This window comes from Anser cygnoides, chromosome 1, assembly GCF_040182565.1.
Source record: "Anser cygnoides isolate HZ-2024a breed goose chromosome 1, Taihu_goose_T2T_genome, whole genome shotgun sequence".
Taxonomy (NCBI): Eukaryota; Metazoa; Chordata; class Aves; order Anseriformes; family Anatidae; genus Anser; species Anser cygnoides.
The window spans coordinates 24,799,669-24,817,039 of NC_089873.1; the positions used below are offsets into that span (position 1 = coordinate 24,799,669).

A 17,371-nucleotide genomic window follows, 5' to 3' on the forward strand; every position below is an offset into this window, starting at 1 on the left:
GTACAAAGCTTATCTTTAATTAGTGTTTTCTGCATTCTGCCTCTTTCCCTTTCTTTAAACGAGGACTAGGTACTTTTCCCCAAAGTTGCACACAGAGACTGTGGCAGAACAGAGTGAAGAGTGCATGCCGCAACGTGCTCAGGCTACTGCTCTGACAACTGGAGTGTACTGTTCTGCTTGCCCCATCTTATTTCACGTTAATGTGCCTTGCCTTCCCCCCTCAAACTTGTTTAGATGTTTGAAGGAGAAGCTGGGCTGTCCTGTTCTACCAGTGGCAGAAAGCTTAATTGTCATCCTTCATCTTCCCCTTATGAAAACTCTTGGCTTATTGTATATTAGTCTCAAACTGGTTACAGTTCTAACTACTCTTTCTGTTGTCTACTTATTTTATATAATTTAAAGTTGGTTTTGGCCTGTGGCTTCATTTAGGTGATTCTCTGAGTTGCAGTACTAGAACCTCTGGAGTCAATTCAAGTGAGTGAGATGGGAATCTGACATTCAGTGTCTCTGAAAATGATAAAATGGAGAAAGCTAGGCGGATAAAGAACCAGGGATGCAGGAATGAGAGAGGTTCATGAACTTCTCCTCCCCATATTGCTGTGATATCAAGAGGTCATACTACTTTTGCCAAAACAAACTCTAAAACAAAAAACAAACCCCCAAAACAGAAGAAATCCCCTTCTCATTTGTCAAAACAAAAAGCATTTTTTATTAATAAACTTGTATTTTAAAACAAATCACCCTCATTTGTGGTGATGTGAGCTGCTTTGGAAGCTTAGGCAATTATTTTTATTAAAAAAAAAATATTGCTTACAACTTGAGAAAGAAGACCTTTCAATCTCTTTTCCTCTGAAGGATCCGTTATGGGCTATTATGACCAACCTGATTTTGTCTTCTACATTACTGCCTGTCTGCATCAAAGCACTGTTCAGGAGAACGTAGGATACAGAGTAGCTTGTAAAAATTTATTTTTTCACCAGCCCATAGATGTTGCATCAAAGTAAGAGAAATCAAGGCTACAATGACTTTTAGGACAATTGTACCCTTGGGGTTTTAACATCTGCTTTTGTTTTTTCCACACAAGTTGCAGACAGAATGCAGAAGTTACTGTGTTGGGGAAAGTTTGCTGGGCCTCCCTTGGACAGATTTCATGAACAAAAGGCCTGTAATAGTGAATATTCTGACGCTTCTTCATTTCTGCTGTTTTTAGTGTAGAAGCTGCTGGTATTACAGTTATCAGTGAAGTGGGCTTGGATCCTGGTCTTGACCATATGTTGGCAATGGAATGTATCGACAAGGCAAAAGAAGTTGGTGCCACGGTAAGGTTGTCAGGCTGTGCGTGGTTCTGCCAGGATTTTATTAGTAAAGCCATTCCTTTAACACCAGCTAGCTTTTGGGCATGTCACAGATGTGTGATTGGTTCTGGGCACCTTATTTTTTTCTGATGCTGGGAATTTGGTGCCAACTAAACCAGTTGGTGAGTAGTCTATTACCTAAAATGGGTTTGCTCCAGTGTATGTTTTGGTTTCCTCTCCTTTACAGACAGTGCCTGCATTGTGGCAGATTGATGCAGTTGTTCAGTGAAGTTCTTCTGTTTTCCTCACTGGAGGTCTTCTGATGTGGCCTGTTTGGGCGTAATGTCATCAGGAAGTTTAAGAATTAACAGGGATTCTGCGGGGTAGCTCTGTATTGTTTCCATCTTGTATCTGTCATCTGTTCATTGTTTCTTTCCTGTGGACAAATCTGACAGATTGTATCCTACACTTCTTTCTGTGGTGGCCTACCAGCTCCAGAGCACTCTGACAATCCTCTGAGATACAAGTTCAGTTGGAGCCCACAAGGAGTCTTGCTGAATACAGTTCAGTCTGCTACATATTTAAAAAATGGAGAGGTGAAGTAATCCTAGTATTTCCGTTTAAAGACCAAGAAGGTGATGTTGGGCCAAGGAGGGAACTGGGCTTTGTGCTGTTTGCTTTTAAGCCTAAGTATCATGGTACCTTTGAGTATATCATGGTGCCTGACTGCTGGCAGCTTTTAATTCTTACTATATGGAATCTGAAGGCAAAGGAGAAATGTGCTAATGACTAAGGCACTAACTTGAGGTTAATGTTCTGGGTTCAGCTTCCGTCAGCTTGCATGTATTCCTTTTGCTGCTTAATTGCCCTGTGTCTGGCTCTTTGAAACAAAAATGAATGTGCTTGCTTTTCTTTCTTGTCACGTTTGCAAACCAAACAGCTTCATTCTGTACTTGCACAGTGCTTAGCAGAATTCCTGAATTCTTTTTTCTTTTGGTGCAGTGTGTAATACTAACTAGCTTTTGTGGAAGTGAACAGAGCTTTCTAACAAGGTTTATATGTAAGCTCCGGTCTGCTGTTTGTGCAGAAGACAGTGGAGTAAATCTAACCCAGCAAATGTCATTACATCTGTTTTATGGAAGGATTGTAACTGATTTCTGCAAAGCTATTGCAAGCTATTGTCACATTTCTGCTTTCCACTCCTGATTGTTTGATCAGTCCCACTTGCTCAGAGTAGTTACTGAGCAGGGACTCATCAACTGTCAAGGAGACTGTCTTCTGTAACCACCCTAAAGTTTGGCTAATTACCTAAACCTTTCGATCTGCAGAAGTGAGAAATCTTTCGAGATGCTTTGTCATGACATTTTCGTGCTCTAGTGTTCTTACTAGAAGTAAGAAAAAATAGAAATTCAGGACTTGTACATTGGATCTTTACTTAAAAAGCAGCAACACTTAGTTGTAAGTTTCAGATGAAAGAGTCTCTTGGGGAATGCGAAAATGTTTCTTCTTTAATTCTGACCTGGTTCACCTGTTTCTAGGAAAAATTAGATCATGCATGTGAATGATTCATTATGAGAGCACTTATTGCTAAATTGTGCAATTTTTCCTCCTTGCCACTAAATCCGTAGCCGTCTTTGACTATTGTGTAGGATTCTTCCACACAAGTGTCTTGCTTCACAAACACAATAAGATCTTAGGGCATTGCTGTGGAGTTGGTTGCTTTAGTCTTGGTGCTAGAAGGAAGCCTTGCCCCTTTGGTCAGAAACCACAAAATGAATTTGTATTGGTGCGGTACGGCATCAGCTGCTTGCAGGAAGCAGAGTTCAAGGCTTTATTTGGTAGTGATAATAGAATTAGTCAACCTTATTTTTGTTTTCCTTCAAGGTTGCATTCTCTCTGGGCTTTGAAACCCCAAGTGAAGATACACATGGGAAGCAATTTTTTATCAGCATATTACCTTTTTTTTTTTTAAGATTAAAAACAAAAAAAAAGTAAAAAACAAAACCAAAACAAACAAAAATCCACAACCATCCTTCTCTTTACATTTACCTTCTCCTTTTTCCAAAAAAGAGAAGGAAAAAAATAGATCAAGAAACAAGGAACCTATGGGAAGAATCTCACTTCATAGTGGTGTAGTTCGAGGGGTTGCTCCAAAATTACGTTAGTGTAAGTGAAATGGGAATCTGCAACCTTAATATAGATGCCAAAGGAATTAAAATTACTAGGGTGTGTTAGAAGGATGTGGATTGTCTGCGTCCTTTGATTAGTAATGGCTGACATAGTGCATGCTCCTTGATCACGGGATATGCTTAAATGGCTTGTGCAACTGCTTTATTTAGATTGAGCCTTTGCAGCGGAAGCACTAAACATAATGTTCCTACTTTGAGCACACTTGATCTTTTCTGTTCTAAAGTAAATCAAATTACTACACCAAAATAATATTGCTGTTCTTTCGCGGAATTCAGGTTATCAATATTCCTGCTGGAGGAGCGTTGCTTGATTCTGTTACTTCAATGGATTTTTTCCCCGGATTAAATTTGGAAGGTTTTCCTAACAGAGACAGTACAAAATATGCTGAGCCGTATGGTATTCAGACAGCTCACACTTTGTTAAGAGGCACCTTAAGATACAAAGTAAGTTTTTATTGTTCTGCTGTTGTTCTTATTTGCCTCAAGAGATTGAATGTTGTCATTTCAACAAAGCTCTGTATTTTATGGATGTCTGTCTTCTGAGTTAAGGTTTTTGTCAAGGTTTAAATTGTTTTGTACGTGCATGAGAAATGGCTTATCTTTTTCCCTCTTAATACCTCTGTTGCAATACAACAGGACTTTTTCTTTATTTCTGGGAGGGAGGGAGGCTTGCTTAGCAAAAGAAGACTGAAGGCCAATGTCGGGATATAAGGGCTACAAATTGCAATAGCTCTCTTTTTGTCAGTCTAGATACGATCTCTTGTTCAGAAGCTAGAAATATGCAGAAGGCATCTATCTCATCATGAAGTCTTAATATGACAGTATCTGCCCTTCCATTTGGTGCCTGGTAAAAATTTCTTCTTTTGTATAATTGTTGGCACAAAGGAAAAAAGATGTCAGTGTGTCATAAAAGAGTTGTTATCAGCTGTGCTGCAAGAAAGATGTTTCTGTGGTTAGTGCTGTTTTCTTCATCACCAAAGGAGGTCAGTTGCCTTGGGTTGGGGTGATATTGGTAGGGATGTGTAGAAGAGCACGGCATAGCCCTAGTTGTGCGGTACATCTGTGCTGAGATGCGGTGCTGAGCAGGGCAGAAGTTAACGCTGGCCCTTCGCACACTGCTCTGTCATGGAGCAGAAAGCGATCCAGTCAGTGCAGAGGCTGACATCTCCTCGCAGTGCCTCTTAGAGATTAAGTTCAGATGGCTAATGGAGTCAATTTAAAAAGAGGTGTCACAGAGGGATCTGACTGCAAGGCCATCTGAGCTAATAACCTTGTGCTGGTGGAGGTGGCTCCTAATTATAATTAGCCCTCTCCAAGGGTGCTTTATTTCCACCATTCTGTTTTTTTTTTTTTTTAACAGTGTTTCTAGTCACTCGTACTTAAGTGTTTTCAGGTATCCAGCAGCTGTGTGGGAGTTGTCCTTGTTACTGTTAATGGGAAACAAACAAAAATGAGCAGAAACCAGTTGAGACGTATTTTATCGTGCAGCCTATTGTCTTTTGCAGTTCCTTTTAAATGCCATTCCACTCCACTCATTGTCTCTCTACCATTCCTGAAGAAATATGTAAACACACAGGGTTCTTACCTTAAAAATTAGTTTCTTTGATGTCAGTACAATTATACAAGGCACAGCTGTGGTGAGCTGAGTTCAGTCATAGACTCTCTGCTTTCTGTAGTTTATTTAGGGGCCAGCTGGCTGATACTGCCCTGTCTGTAATGATGTGCTGGCCAGCTTCGCCCTTCAATCTCATCAACCAATTCTACTTGCCAGAAATAATGATGGCAGAGCAATAATAAATCACTAAAGATGATACTGGAAAATTAGGGGAAGAGGAGGAGAGGTACTGAAGGTTCTGAGGTACCAATCTGTTATTTTAACCCCATCGGCATCATGTTATTGTGGTTGCTTTCCCATGGGCATAATGCTTAACACTAGCAATGTTGTTTCCACCACAACATTTGAATCAAAGTAATATTCACCTCAGTTTCAAGCGATTACTATTTTTAACCATGTCACTCTTTTATTGCAGGGATACTCTAAAACTATGGGAGGCTTTGTGAAATTAGGATTAATTAACCCAGATCCTTATCCTTTGCTAAACTCAGCCACACCACGTCTAACCTGGGTGAGTCACTCCAGTTCTTCTGCTTTCTTTTCTCTCTTTTATTAACATTTTTCTTATTTCTAGGATTGGATACCCATAGCAATGGGAATCTCGTATTGCATCCTGGTCTTCTCTGCTTTTTCTTTTTAGTCACCAGAAAGATTTTCTTTGGCAGGAACACAGTGCAGTTCTGGAACAGGTTACTCAGGGAGGCTCTGGAGTCTCTGGTCCTGGAGGCTTTCTGGACTCAGCTAGACGTGGCATGCTACGGCTGATATGAGTGCTAGCAGAAGTCCTGCTTCAAGCAGGGCGTTGGGCTAGGTGACTGTCAGAAGTAGTCCCCTCCAGTGTTTCTTTGAATTTTCTTAAATTTTCTGCTAGTAGGAATCCAGCCCTCAGTGCTAAGTTTGCAGTGTCTATGTTGGTATTGGCCTGTGGTCTTTAGTCTAAAAATATTTTTGAGCATCAAAGAAGTAAGAAGTTAGAACTCCGTATAGGCTTGGTTTTTTTTTTCTTTTTTTTGTTGTCTTCTGTTATCTTGCTTTTCTGTCTGTCTGACTGATTTCTGACTTCACTTTAACTCATGAGTTTTGCAAAATCTTTGCTGTTTCTTAAGTTTCTTTCTCAGACATTTACAACTGACTTTATAAGGGGTCACCTGGGGATATATATAGGTCAAGGAAAAATCTGTCACTTTAATGAAATATCAGATGTAGGGATTAGACAAGGAATAAGGTAGTGGAAAGCAGCTGAGTGGTGGGATACAAACCGTTTTAGGAAAAAAAAAAAAAACCCTATTTTCATTTGCTGTGATTAAAAAAAACCCTCAAACTATCTCACTTTCCCTATTTGTACAATCTGTCTTTTCAGATGTCCTGAGTATTAACTGAGCTTAGGGTCTGGAAAGCTGGACTGGAAAGCAGTGGGAACAGATATCAGGCCTTCAGGAACTTTTTGTTTTGTTTTAATACAGAAACAACTCATGTGTAAACTGGTTGGAATTCAGCCTCCTGTTGAATACTCTGTTCTCAAAGAAGCTGTATTTAACAAACTGGAAAGAGACAAAAGTCAGCTTGAGGCTGTGGAATGGTATGATGTTTCAGTGCCTTAATTATTTTTATTTTTTAAGTAAAAAGTTCTACCAATTTTGGTCCAGGTTGAGACTGTTAAATTGATATGCTGAGCAACCTGGAAATTACAAAACTGAGACTAAGCTGTTGATATGCAGTGGCATCAGTCTGTTTTACTTCTGGCAGGCTAGGATTACTGGGAGATGAACCTGTTCCAGCAGCAGATTCCATTGTGGGGGCTCTTGCAAAGCACATGGAGATGAATCTGCCTTTTGGTATGTGAGAAATCTTCTTTGTGGTTATGACTGGAACAAGTCAGTATCTCTTACCAGTATTAATTACGTAGTTCTTATTAAGGTTTCTTAATGTCTTGAAAGGAAAAATATAACAGGGAACGAAGAGAATAACTGGGGGAGTAGGGAACATTACATCTTCATATTCTGTCCTCCTTTATAGCCCATATCCGAAGTGTAATTCGCTTCCCTAATGTAAATGATATGTACGCATAGTGCCTTGCTTGTCAGGAAAACTCATCTTGTTATGATTGGGATACAGTTAATTAATGAATAGTTTGTGTGCTTTTCTCTTAGGCACTGGAGAGAGAGATATGATTGTTATGAGAAATGAAATAGGTCTCAGGCATCCTTCTGGTCATTTGGAAGACAAATTTATTGATCTGGTTGTCTATGGTGATAACAAAGGATATTCTGCTATGGCTAAAACAGTAGGATACCCCACAGCTATTGCTGCTAAAATGGTTCTAGATGGTAAGTGACAGATCAGCCTTCAGTGAATGTATTTCAACCTCTATATCTCTCTGCCTATAGGAAGCAATATGTGTAGTGTTCCTGAAGTGTATTATGTGTATTATTATTTTTAACTTATCAAACTTCTCGTTTACTTTACAGGAATGTTTAATCTGCATGTTTGGATCTTTCAGTGGCACTTCTTAATTTACTTCTAAATCTATAGAGATGTTTATTCATTTACTCTTAAGTGTTTCACTGGTGTAAAGGAGACCTTTCTGATAAATTCCACTTGTTCCCCTTGGGAGACTATGCCACAGTGAAACAGGCAAAAATATACTTGTGCTGAGCAAGCTAGTAACTTCCACTGCTACTTTCCAGACTGACTAAATTTGATGTTCGTGGCATATTACCTGATCATGGTGGGTGCTTGTATATAAACAGGCACACTCTGCCTGGTCATCACCATGTAAACATAAAATGGTGTCATTTTTCCCCCTTGCTTGTTTTTAATCTTTAGATCTTTGCTCCCCTCCTGGCTAGCTGAAATGAACAAAACATTTTTTTTTTAAAAGTTCATTAGGACTTCAGAAGTTCATCTGAACTTTTCGCCTAGCCAGTTTCACAGTTGTAGGAATCAAGTTCAATCTGTGTATGATACTGTGTTTCAAATGTTTTTTCTTTATTTTTGATTCAGTACTGATGCTGTTTTTTCTTTATTTTTGATTCAGTACTGATGCTGTTAGAGAACATAACACCATAACACCAGTCACTAAAATTGCATATATAGGTAAAATTTATGTAATGGCGATTTGATATTTGAACCTGTGGGTTGACTTCAGCTGGCTGGCAGACACCCACCCAGCCACTCTGTTAATCCCCCTTCTCAATAGGGTTGGCTGAGAAAATGCAGTGAAAAAGCTTGTAGGTAGAGATGAACACAGGAAGGTTACCTACCAGTTACCATCACAGGTAAAACATATCGGATTTGGAGAAAATTAGTTTATTTCCAGTTAAAATAGATTTGGATAGTGAGATACAAAGACAAATTAAAACGACACCTTCCCCCCTTTCTCTTTTTTTTCCAGGCTGAACTTCACGTCTCTGTGCCTAACTCCTCAACTCCTTTCCCTGGCCCTGAGTGGTGCAGGGGAATGGGTTGCAGCTGGTCCATAACAGTTTGTCCCTGTTGCTTCTACCTCCTCAAACTTTTCCACTGCTCCAGTGTGGGCTGTCCACAGGGTGTACTGGGAGGCTCTGCTGCGGCACCTGGAGCACCTCCCCCTCCTTCTCTGATGTTGGTGCCCACAGTTTTTTCTTGTACTTTGTTCCTCACTTTCCACTGCCATGCAGCATTTTGAACCTTTCTCAAATATGTTTCTCCGAGGTGCCCCATTTTGGGTGCTGGGTCCAGCCGTGCCCCATGTTGGGCCCATTGGAGCCAGCTGTGTCCGGCATGGGACAGCCCTGGCCGCTCCTCACAGAGGAGCCTGGCAGTCCCACTGCCAGCACCTGGGCACAGACGCACAACAATTTTAACACATAACGCTGTTTTTTTTTCTCCTTTATTTCAGGTGAAATAGATGTCAAAGGCATGGTTATACCATTGACGAAGAAGATTTATGGACCAATACTTGAACGTGTTAGGGCAGAAGGTATTGTATACAGTACTCATAGTGTTATCAGACAGTAACTGGAAGCAATGGATTGAATCCGGTTTTGGCTTTGTTTTCCCACCACAACGTGAAGAATCTAAATTTGGACCAGTTGTAGACAGCATCTGGTATTTCAGACCCAAATGGTGCCTTCCATAAAATCAGTTGCCTGACTTTGATGTAGAAACTGTAGATGCCCAGATGCATGTGTTAGTGTTTTCCTTTCAAAGCTGTTACACCTTCATGCACGTTTCAGCATCAATGAAATCTTTCCTCATATCTTTCCTAAAATCTTTTTTTTTCTTTTTATAAATAGAATTTATCTTCTAAATGTACAGGGTTATTATTGAGTCAAAACTCAGCTGAAAGGAAAATCCACAAGTGGCTTTTTTGAAGGAGAAGTTTGCTTAATGAATTCCCTTTACTAAGTTTGAGTTTATTTTATTTTTTATGTGCTGTAAACAATTTAGTAGAGATAGAAGTTATACTCGAATTGTAAGTCTTGTCCTGTTCCCTTTGACAGTATTTGTGAACATTTTCACAATAAAAATATGCAAGAAATAGTTTAAAAGTTCTGCACTACTAGCAAATAAAATCCTGTTAAATCTTGAAGATATTCAGCTGTTTGAACCTAGATCTTAATATTTGTGAAATCCCTCTCTTACAAATGTAAACTTAACTCCCTCTGTCCACCAGATTAATTTTAAAACAATTTACCCTCCATTCCCTTTCCTGTTACAGAGCGGAAGCTGTTTGTGATACGTTGAAATAGCTGTTACGTGCTGCTTTTTGCTGTTAGGAGAGCACATTAGTATTTAGCTCGGCAGCTAGGAAGGGTATTCTTAAATATACCACAGTTAATGTGTTCACAAGCTGCTCTAAATGACATGTTTACTCTTTCCACTTATCCCATGTGCCTCCTCCAGGTTAAGTACTGTTACAAAGGGAATAGTCTGTCTAATATAAGCAGCTTTGAAATGCAGTAGGCTTAGAGGCTTAAATCATTACTTTTTTGAGTTAGCTTCTGTCCTTTTGCTATCATGCTTTTGAATTGTTGCTTTGGGAGTCTATCCATACTACTCAATTCATTGCCACTTCAGACTGATGAAGGTTTGCCAGTGCAGTGGCTTATTTGAGGCTAAGTGCTGTGCTGCACAGCCATGCCAGCTCAGCTCTAGCAGCAGTGTAGCTGCACCAGCCCAGAACTGAACTTCAGTCTGAGTTCAGCTTCTCTCTCACTAAACAGCAGCTGCTTCCTTCCAGTTCAGGGCTGTTTGTGTACTTTAGCTCAGGGATTTCTATACCACCTTGCAATGCAAGTATGGGTTAGACTTTTACCAGTTAGGTCTGTGCAAAGCTGCGTGCAGATGCCAGCTGCACTAGTACCTGTGCAGCTGTCTGGAACTCCCCTTCTCTAAAGCTGAATAGTGATTCTGGAAGCTGTCACCTTCAACTTTGCTCACAAATGCACTTTGCTGATAAACGCACAGTCTTTCATCTCCTGAGCGGCATAGTTCTATTACCACAGTCCTGAGGGGCTAGAGTTCCCAGTGTTGCTCTGTCTGGTAGGAAAAATAACCATAAGTATAACTGCAGTTTTAATCTCCAAGACTTGCTACTCAAGATTTGGAATTTCTTTTTGCATATGTGGTGAAATAGCACCAGCAACAAAGAGGAAGGTGAAAGGAGCCAAAGAGAGAAGGAATAATGAAGGACATTATTATAATAATGTTGTTAAAGAGGAGGGCTTTTTACATTGAATCAGTGAATGCCTTTGTGCTGTTGAATTTGGAGTCTGTTACATTGCCGTGCATTTTCTGAGTATTGGATAAAATCCTGGTTTCACTAAGTTGCTGGACTTAATGTTCTGATCACTGTTGCTGCCTCTGTCCCTCAGGTAGATTAGAGGCCTAAATCTAAGGTTTAGAATTAAATTTGTATCTGCTGGTCTCTTCCATTCCAATGCTGGGTGAGACCAGGATTTCACTTGAGAATTCTCTTTTTCTCTTTTACCCCACAAATACACAACCATGGAGTTATGACTCTGTATGTATACCTTGGATGTTTTATTTTTTGGCCCAAAAATGCAATATGCAAAGGAAATTGGATTTATTTTTTAATGTCTGTAATGACTTTGGAACATAAAAGGAATGAGCACTACAATGTGTCTTCTTCAAGAAGCACTGTTACTATGTTAGAAAAATTTTGTATCAGAATGTTGTTTCCCAGTGCAATGCTTTTTGTTTTCTGAGTTAGGCTTAAATGTATTGTTCAGCTTTTGTATGAAGATTAGTCTTCTTAGTCCTCTTTGCATACTGTTGGAAAGATAATTGTATCTTACACACAAGATTGCCTGAAAAATAAATCCAGAAACCTATGTGTCATTGTCGTGTCATCTTTACCGCGTGATGAGATGTAAATGAATGGGATTTATTTATTACATAGATGGTGTGTCAACACATGTACTTCCCTATGTACATCAAATACCTTTTTATACTTCTTGCCAGATTCACAAGGAAAGACTCTTCAAGGATTGTTTAAGTATCCAGATTTAACACTACAGCTATTACTGTATCACGACATCTTCAGCTATAGTCTTAAGATACACAAATGGTTTTAGCACATCTTGTAGCTGTCCTTGTGCCTAAGCACTTTAGTGGAAAGCTACAGAACAATAGATGTATAATGTCTTCCTGTGCCCCAGAAAGCAATGAAAGCTTGGTCTCTCACTACCCATCTCAGCTTGAGGGCATTGCTTTCCAAATAAGCAGCTGAATACGTGGTTTGGTTTCTGTTCTCAGTGCCTGGGCTCTTAAGCTGTTTGTTCACATCAGGCTCCAGAGAACAGATTGTTTGTCACTGTGCCTCTCTGTTTTTCACTTTGGAATTTGTTTTAGTGCCAGCTCTCTATAACAGATAAGATCCCGCTTTCTGAGACAGGTGCATGAGACAGGTTACGCACAGCCTCTCTCTCCTTGGTGTTTGACTCTCAAACATATGCCTGCCAGACAAATGACATAAACCTATAGTGGAACAGCTGTTGAAGGAGGGAAAAAATCTGGGGTAAATGGGTTGTGACAAGGCTGGAGAAATAATAATAGGAAGGGGAGAAGAAAAAAATTTAGCTTTGAGTGTCCAGAAGAATTTATGAAAGCAAATCAGACCATCTCAAATGCCCTGTGACCAGTCACAGGGTCACAGGATCTGACTTCCCTGATACAGAGGAATGACCTCAGTAAGGCAGAAAGGCCTTTTTTTTTTTTTTGTCTTAAAAAGAAAATAACGTGGCAAAATGTCCTGAGAGAGGGCATTGTCTTCCTTCTTGTGCATTTGAAAGTGTTTAATACACACCAAAGCATAAACCTACGAAACAGAAATGGATGGTCAGACCTTAGCCTTGCTCCAGGGAAGCAGACAAACTAAGCCTGTAGGCTTTTCCTTGTGCCATCTGCTCCATTTTTCCATTTGTTCTTCCATCTCTCATTCTTAATGCTAAGTACACTTTTCTAGTCTGGACATCAGTTGGCCTTCCCTTTCCTTTGTTTTAGAAACCCAAAGAAACTGGTTATGTCCTACCCAAGTCTCTAGCGGGCTGAGTGTTTGGGTGGCAGCAGCCAAGTAGAAGTGGAAGTGGAGGTGCTCAGACCAAGGCTGGTGGGAGGGAAATGGTGCTGGGCTGGATTGCACCCACATTTGGAGCAGCACTGCTAGAAGACATTCTAGATACTTCATCTTCTTCCCCACTGCAGCATATAAAATTGATGTGGTAATTCCTGGCACGTCACCAATGAACTATTGTCTCATACACTAGAGAAAAGGAAACTCAGTTAGCCTCTGTGCAGCAAAAGCATTAAGTGCCCAGGCTGAAGCACTCTGTGCTCTCCAAAATGCCAGCTTGCAACTGGATGGCTGTTGGGACAGCTCTAGCAAAGTCTTCCCATGGCCTGAGGATCTAGCATGGACCATGGCCACTGGTGGTGGCACCTGTAACTCACTGGCTTTTGCCTTGATGGATCTTTAGGGCAGGATGGGGCACTCTGTTTGGAAGGTCACCCAGGCTGAGCATCCTGTGTTGACACAAGTACACAGCATCAAACCTCAAGTTCTGGCACCAGCACCATGGAACTGGGACATCTCAGACATCCTGTACTATCTGGGTCTCTGTTTCTGTTTTAACCTCAACATGGCACCAAAACTCCTTCCCAGCCCTACTTCGCTTATGCTTCAGAAGCACTAGAAAGAGAAATGAGTTTAAACTTGTTAAACTCATCTTGGTATAAGCATTTACCAAAGAAAGTTTCAACTCATCTGATACTTTATGTGTTGTACTAGGGTGTCACAATGAACAGACAAAGCATTGTTATAAAACTGGTAGCTGGCTTAGTCAACTGGTTTTCAAAGTCCTTACCAAGGTCTTTAACTAATGTGCTATTCTACTGGTAGCCGTGAGTTCTACTAATCACTTGTTGTCGACTTTTATAAAGCTTTTCTGTAGGTGTTAAATCACACTATGATCAGGAAAAGTTGGTGATGATAGCAAACTAGTGGGTTTGTTTGTTTGTTTGTTTGTTTTTACTCTTTACTTACAGTTTCCTAAGCATACATGATGGTTGTAACTTTGTTTAAAAAATCTTAAATGGACATGTTTATTAATATCCTACTTCTTGCAGGACATACATAACATCTTTTCCACTCTTGACCCAGTTTGTAAAGGCAGGCTATACGTCTTCTGAGTCTGTAGCTTGGATTACAAGAAAAAAATAATTAGAATATGGCCTTTGTCTGAGATAGGAACTGACACGCATTTATTAAAATCTGTAATCCATCACAGTTGAAGATTATAGAAGATTTTTTTTTATGATTCTTATTTTTTTTCTAGATCAGAACCAATATGTATGAGTAAAGAGATTATCCTAAGCACTTATGTTTTAAGTAACCAGTCAGCATGCTAAGATGATGAATGTGATTACAAACATCTCTGGAAGAAACCTTGAACAACAGCTGATTCCTTGGATTATCATTTTAAAATGTCTGCAAAACAGTTTAGGTTGAAAGGAACAGTTATATCAAGATGGGATTTTAGAAAGGAGGATTCCTTTTTTCCTTTTGGTCCTTATAGGCTTGAAAACTGTAGTAGAATTTATTGGCCTAAAAACTACTTTGTATTTACAACTATATGCAATTGCAAATACATTAATAGAAGATATCAAAAGAAAAAGCAAAGTTATGTAAGGCTGCAAGCCAGATTTCCTTAAGAAAAGGCTGGAGGAGTAGCAGATGAGCATTACAGTTTCTTACGTTGTGTGCTAATATGGTGAAGAGCAGAAGTATAAGGTAAGAAGATTATGGAATAAGGTTTGGAAATGACCATAAGATCACAATTAACCTCTTTCATACATGTACCCCTGGAGATTAAGAGAGGAAAAATTGTGTCTGAGTGCATACTATGTTTCTGGGATGAGAGGGGGGAATTACATAATATAGCTGTCCTCATTAACCTAGATGTGCACGTTCAGGGTTTCAGTCAACCTGAGTACTTTAGAGGAAGTAGTAAGCAACCCTCAGGCCACTTGGAAAAAGAGTATATTGCCTTTCTTTAAGTGCAACCGTTACACACCTTTATATGTGTGTCTACTACATATATATATATATATATATTCAGGCACAAAGTATATATATATATATACACATATATATTTACACTTTGTGCCTGAATGCTGTGAAGAAAGTGTATGTGTAATGCCACAATGCTATAGAAATGTATATGTTTTGGGACAAGGAGCAGATTCTGTATATTTGTAACTCTTACCATCTTCAAAACAACACAAATATAATAATAATAAAAAAATAGATTCCATTTTTCAAAGATGTTTAACTTGTGTAGGGATACATTGTAAATTAGCTTGCACATAGAAATCAAATCTCCATCCCATTCTTTCTGGATTTCAGCATTAGCAACTATGGAAGCATGACAAGGACCACAGGAAAAAAAAAAAAAAAAAAGACATGTAAAACCTGAATGCCTTGGCAAAATGTCTTGGCTCAGCAAAACATGTCCCCTCATTTCTGAATTATTCAATCAATTTGTTACGGTTTTGAATGAAAGAGGTGGGTATGGGTATCTGCAGGCACAAGGCTGGCACCTGTGGCCTGGGGTTGAGCTACCTGCACAGATCCTGAGGGACTGCTGGGCGTTACAGGGGGAACTGCTGAACACTGCCAGTGAGAGACTAACGTTATGAATAGTGCCATTAATTCAGGCTGGATTTCACAGATGGTTAATGGGGAGTTATATGAGAGAACTTTTTTTTTTTTTAAAAAATAAAAGAATAAAATCTATTCTGCTCCAGGGTCTTCTACCCTCCAAAATGCCACAACCTTTTGTATAATCAGCATCTTCTCCTGCTGGTTCAGAAGGCTGTAGAAAACAGATGAGTGGCCAAATTGAAACATTTTGCTTTTGTTCTTGCAGAGGTAACTCATTTTATTGCTTGCTGGAGTTCGGCTTTTGCTTTGCAAAAGGAGGCAGCAAAGAGCTCAGGACCTGAATGAATGATCTGAACCAAAGCCAAAGCAAGGAGAAATCTTGTGAAGGGGCAATGAAGGTGATTACAAAGCCTGGAACCACCCATCAACCTGTGGGTGACCAGGCTGAGAGACCTGCAAGGAGAGGCTAAAAGAGTTGACTTGGAAACCATAAAAGTGTTCCAAAACTGGCTTCTGAGCTCGCAGATTCTGCAGAAACAGCAGCAGCTGTTTCCAGGTCAGTCTTGAGTCATTCTTGTAAGCAAAATCTCTCCCATGTGACAATGCAGACTGTTTACTGTGTGTGGAAGACTGCTAGGCACAGACTGGAATATTTATATTTATTTTTGCAATGCCATAGGTAAAAACAATTTAACAATGCCAAGTACAGGTGTTATTCTCATAAAAACTTTTCATTTCAAAACAAATGATTTCTATTCCCCACAAAAAGTTAAAATCACATGCAGCTATATGAGATTAATTCCGTAAGATGCACAATTATATATCAGAAGACTTTGTTAAAATAAGAACATACTGGACTACATCATTTTAACAAGGCAATTACACAGAACTAGAAAACTGACTCTGTAGTAAAATATAAAAATCTACAATTATAAATATAAATTTGGTCCATGGAGTCACTATAGAAGTAGCAGTATTTACAGTAAGTATCAGATTACTATTCTAAATGTCTAATTGAAATCTTAAAATGTTGAATGTTATGGAGAACAGTATTTTATTTACATTCTACTATATTAAAAGTTATATTTCTAGCAAATGTAAATTGTTATAAATACGGCAAATAAATCAAATACTAAAACCATAACATGTTTGTTTGTAATTGAGAATCCCCTAACATCTATAAATATGGTATTTTTAAGTTAAAAGTAAAGCCAGATAAATCAAAAACTAATACTGAAAAAACATACCACAATTCAATTCTTAGAAACACTGTAAAAGTCAATCAAGTTAGTCCAGACATAGCAACGTATTACAAGAAATCTTTCAAGAAAAGGCACACATTGTTAATGATAAAAGTTCCACAGTAAAGTCATGTGTCACAGGAATGACTTTGTTGGAACGAAGGTTGGGAACTGATTATACATACAGTAGCTGGACAGATTCCCCCCCCCCCCCCCCCCAAAAAAAAAAGTATAAAACTGAAAATAATAATGGTAAACGCCAGGTGTGACCGATGTGGTGCAAGTGTGTGTGTGTGTGTGTGTGTTTAATTTGCTTTGTTAATTAAACTAAGGATTCTAAACTTTCAGCTGCGTTTCCGTCAGGTAAAGCTGAGCCATTACTGTCCATAGATGCTGAAGGGTTTTCTTCTTGCCTCGTGCTGACAAGGCTTAGAATAGCTTTGTACAGAAACTGGTACTGTTCCTGAAGGAGAAAAGAGGAAAAGTTCAGTGCTTTGTCATAAATAATAGCACTAGAATACCTTGTAATGCTGTCACTCAGAAGTAATTAACACCTGATGTGTCAGTCTGTTAATGTACCGTGCTCCACAATTTATTGTGTTACTTAGCAGCTTTATTAATTTTCAGACAAATGGCTCCCCCTGCACCAATGTAGACCACAACATTAAAGAGCACAGTACAGGTGCTGTTTACAGGGGAAAAAAAAAAAGGCAACGTATTTTAAAAGAGACATTATGTGATAAATATGATCTTTGTTAAAGTCAATTGTAAAGTTCCCACTGACTGAATGGAGTCGGGATTAGGGCTACTATTTAGCTGTTAGCTTTCCTTTTTTTTTTCCCCTTAAACATGTTTTTTTTTTT

The 17,371-nt window shown here is 39.2% G+C and overlaps 2 protein-coding genes across 14 annotated transcripts in view; one reads left to right on the forward strand and one right to left on the reverse strand.

The window, feature by feature from the left end:
* AASS (aminoadipate-semialdehyde synthase) overlaps window positions 1-16,720 on the forward strand; it is a 34,917-nt gene extending 18,197 nt beyond the window's left edge. For 5 of the 7 annotated variants that reach the window (XM_066990768.1, XM_066990777.1, XM_048065630.2 and 2 more), the window contains 9 exons: window positions 1,211-1,319; window positions 1,751-1,891; window positions 3,761-3,928; window positions 5,515-5,610; window positions 6,563-6,678; window positions 6,846-6,934; window positions 7,250-7,426; window positions 8,980-14,394; window positions 15,533-16,720. In XM_066990768.1, coding sequence (XP_066846869.1) covers window positions 1,211-1,319; window positions 1,751-1,891; window positions 3,761-3,928; window positions 5,515-5,610; window positions 6,563-6,678; window positions 6,846-6,934; window positions 7,250-7,426; window positions 8,980-9,098 — 1,015 coding nt within the window. In that variant the 3' untranslated portion in view covers window positions 9,099-14,394; window positions 15,533-16,720. Of the gene's footprint in view, window positions 1-1,210; window positions 1,320-1,750; window positions 1,892-3,760; window positions 3,929-5,514; window positions 5,611-6,459; window positions 6,487-6,562; window positions 6,679-6,845; window positions 6,935-7,249; window positions 7,427-8,979; window positions 14,395-15,532 lie in introns of those variants that run through there. The other 2 variants (XM_066990782.1, XM_066990787.1) reach the window with 2 other exon arrangements.
* PTPRZ1 (protein tyrosine phosphatase receptor type Z1) overlaps window positions 15,913-17,371 on the reverse strand; it is a 141,226-nt gene continuing 139,767 nt past the window's right edge. For all 7 annotated transcript variants that reach the window (XM_066990755.1, XM_048065626.2, XM_048065625.2 and 4 more), the window contains one exon: window positions 15,913-16,971. In XM_066990755.1, coding sequence (XP_066846856.1) covers window positions 16,831-16,971 — 141 coding nt within the window. In that variant the 3' untranslated portion in view covers window positions 15,913-16,830. The remainder of the gene's footprint in view (window positions 16,972-17,371) is intronic.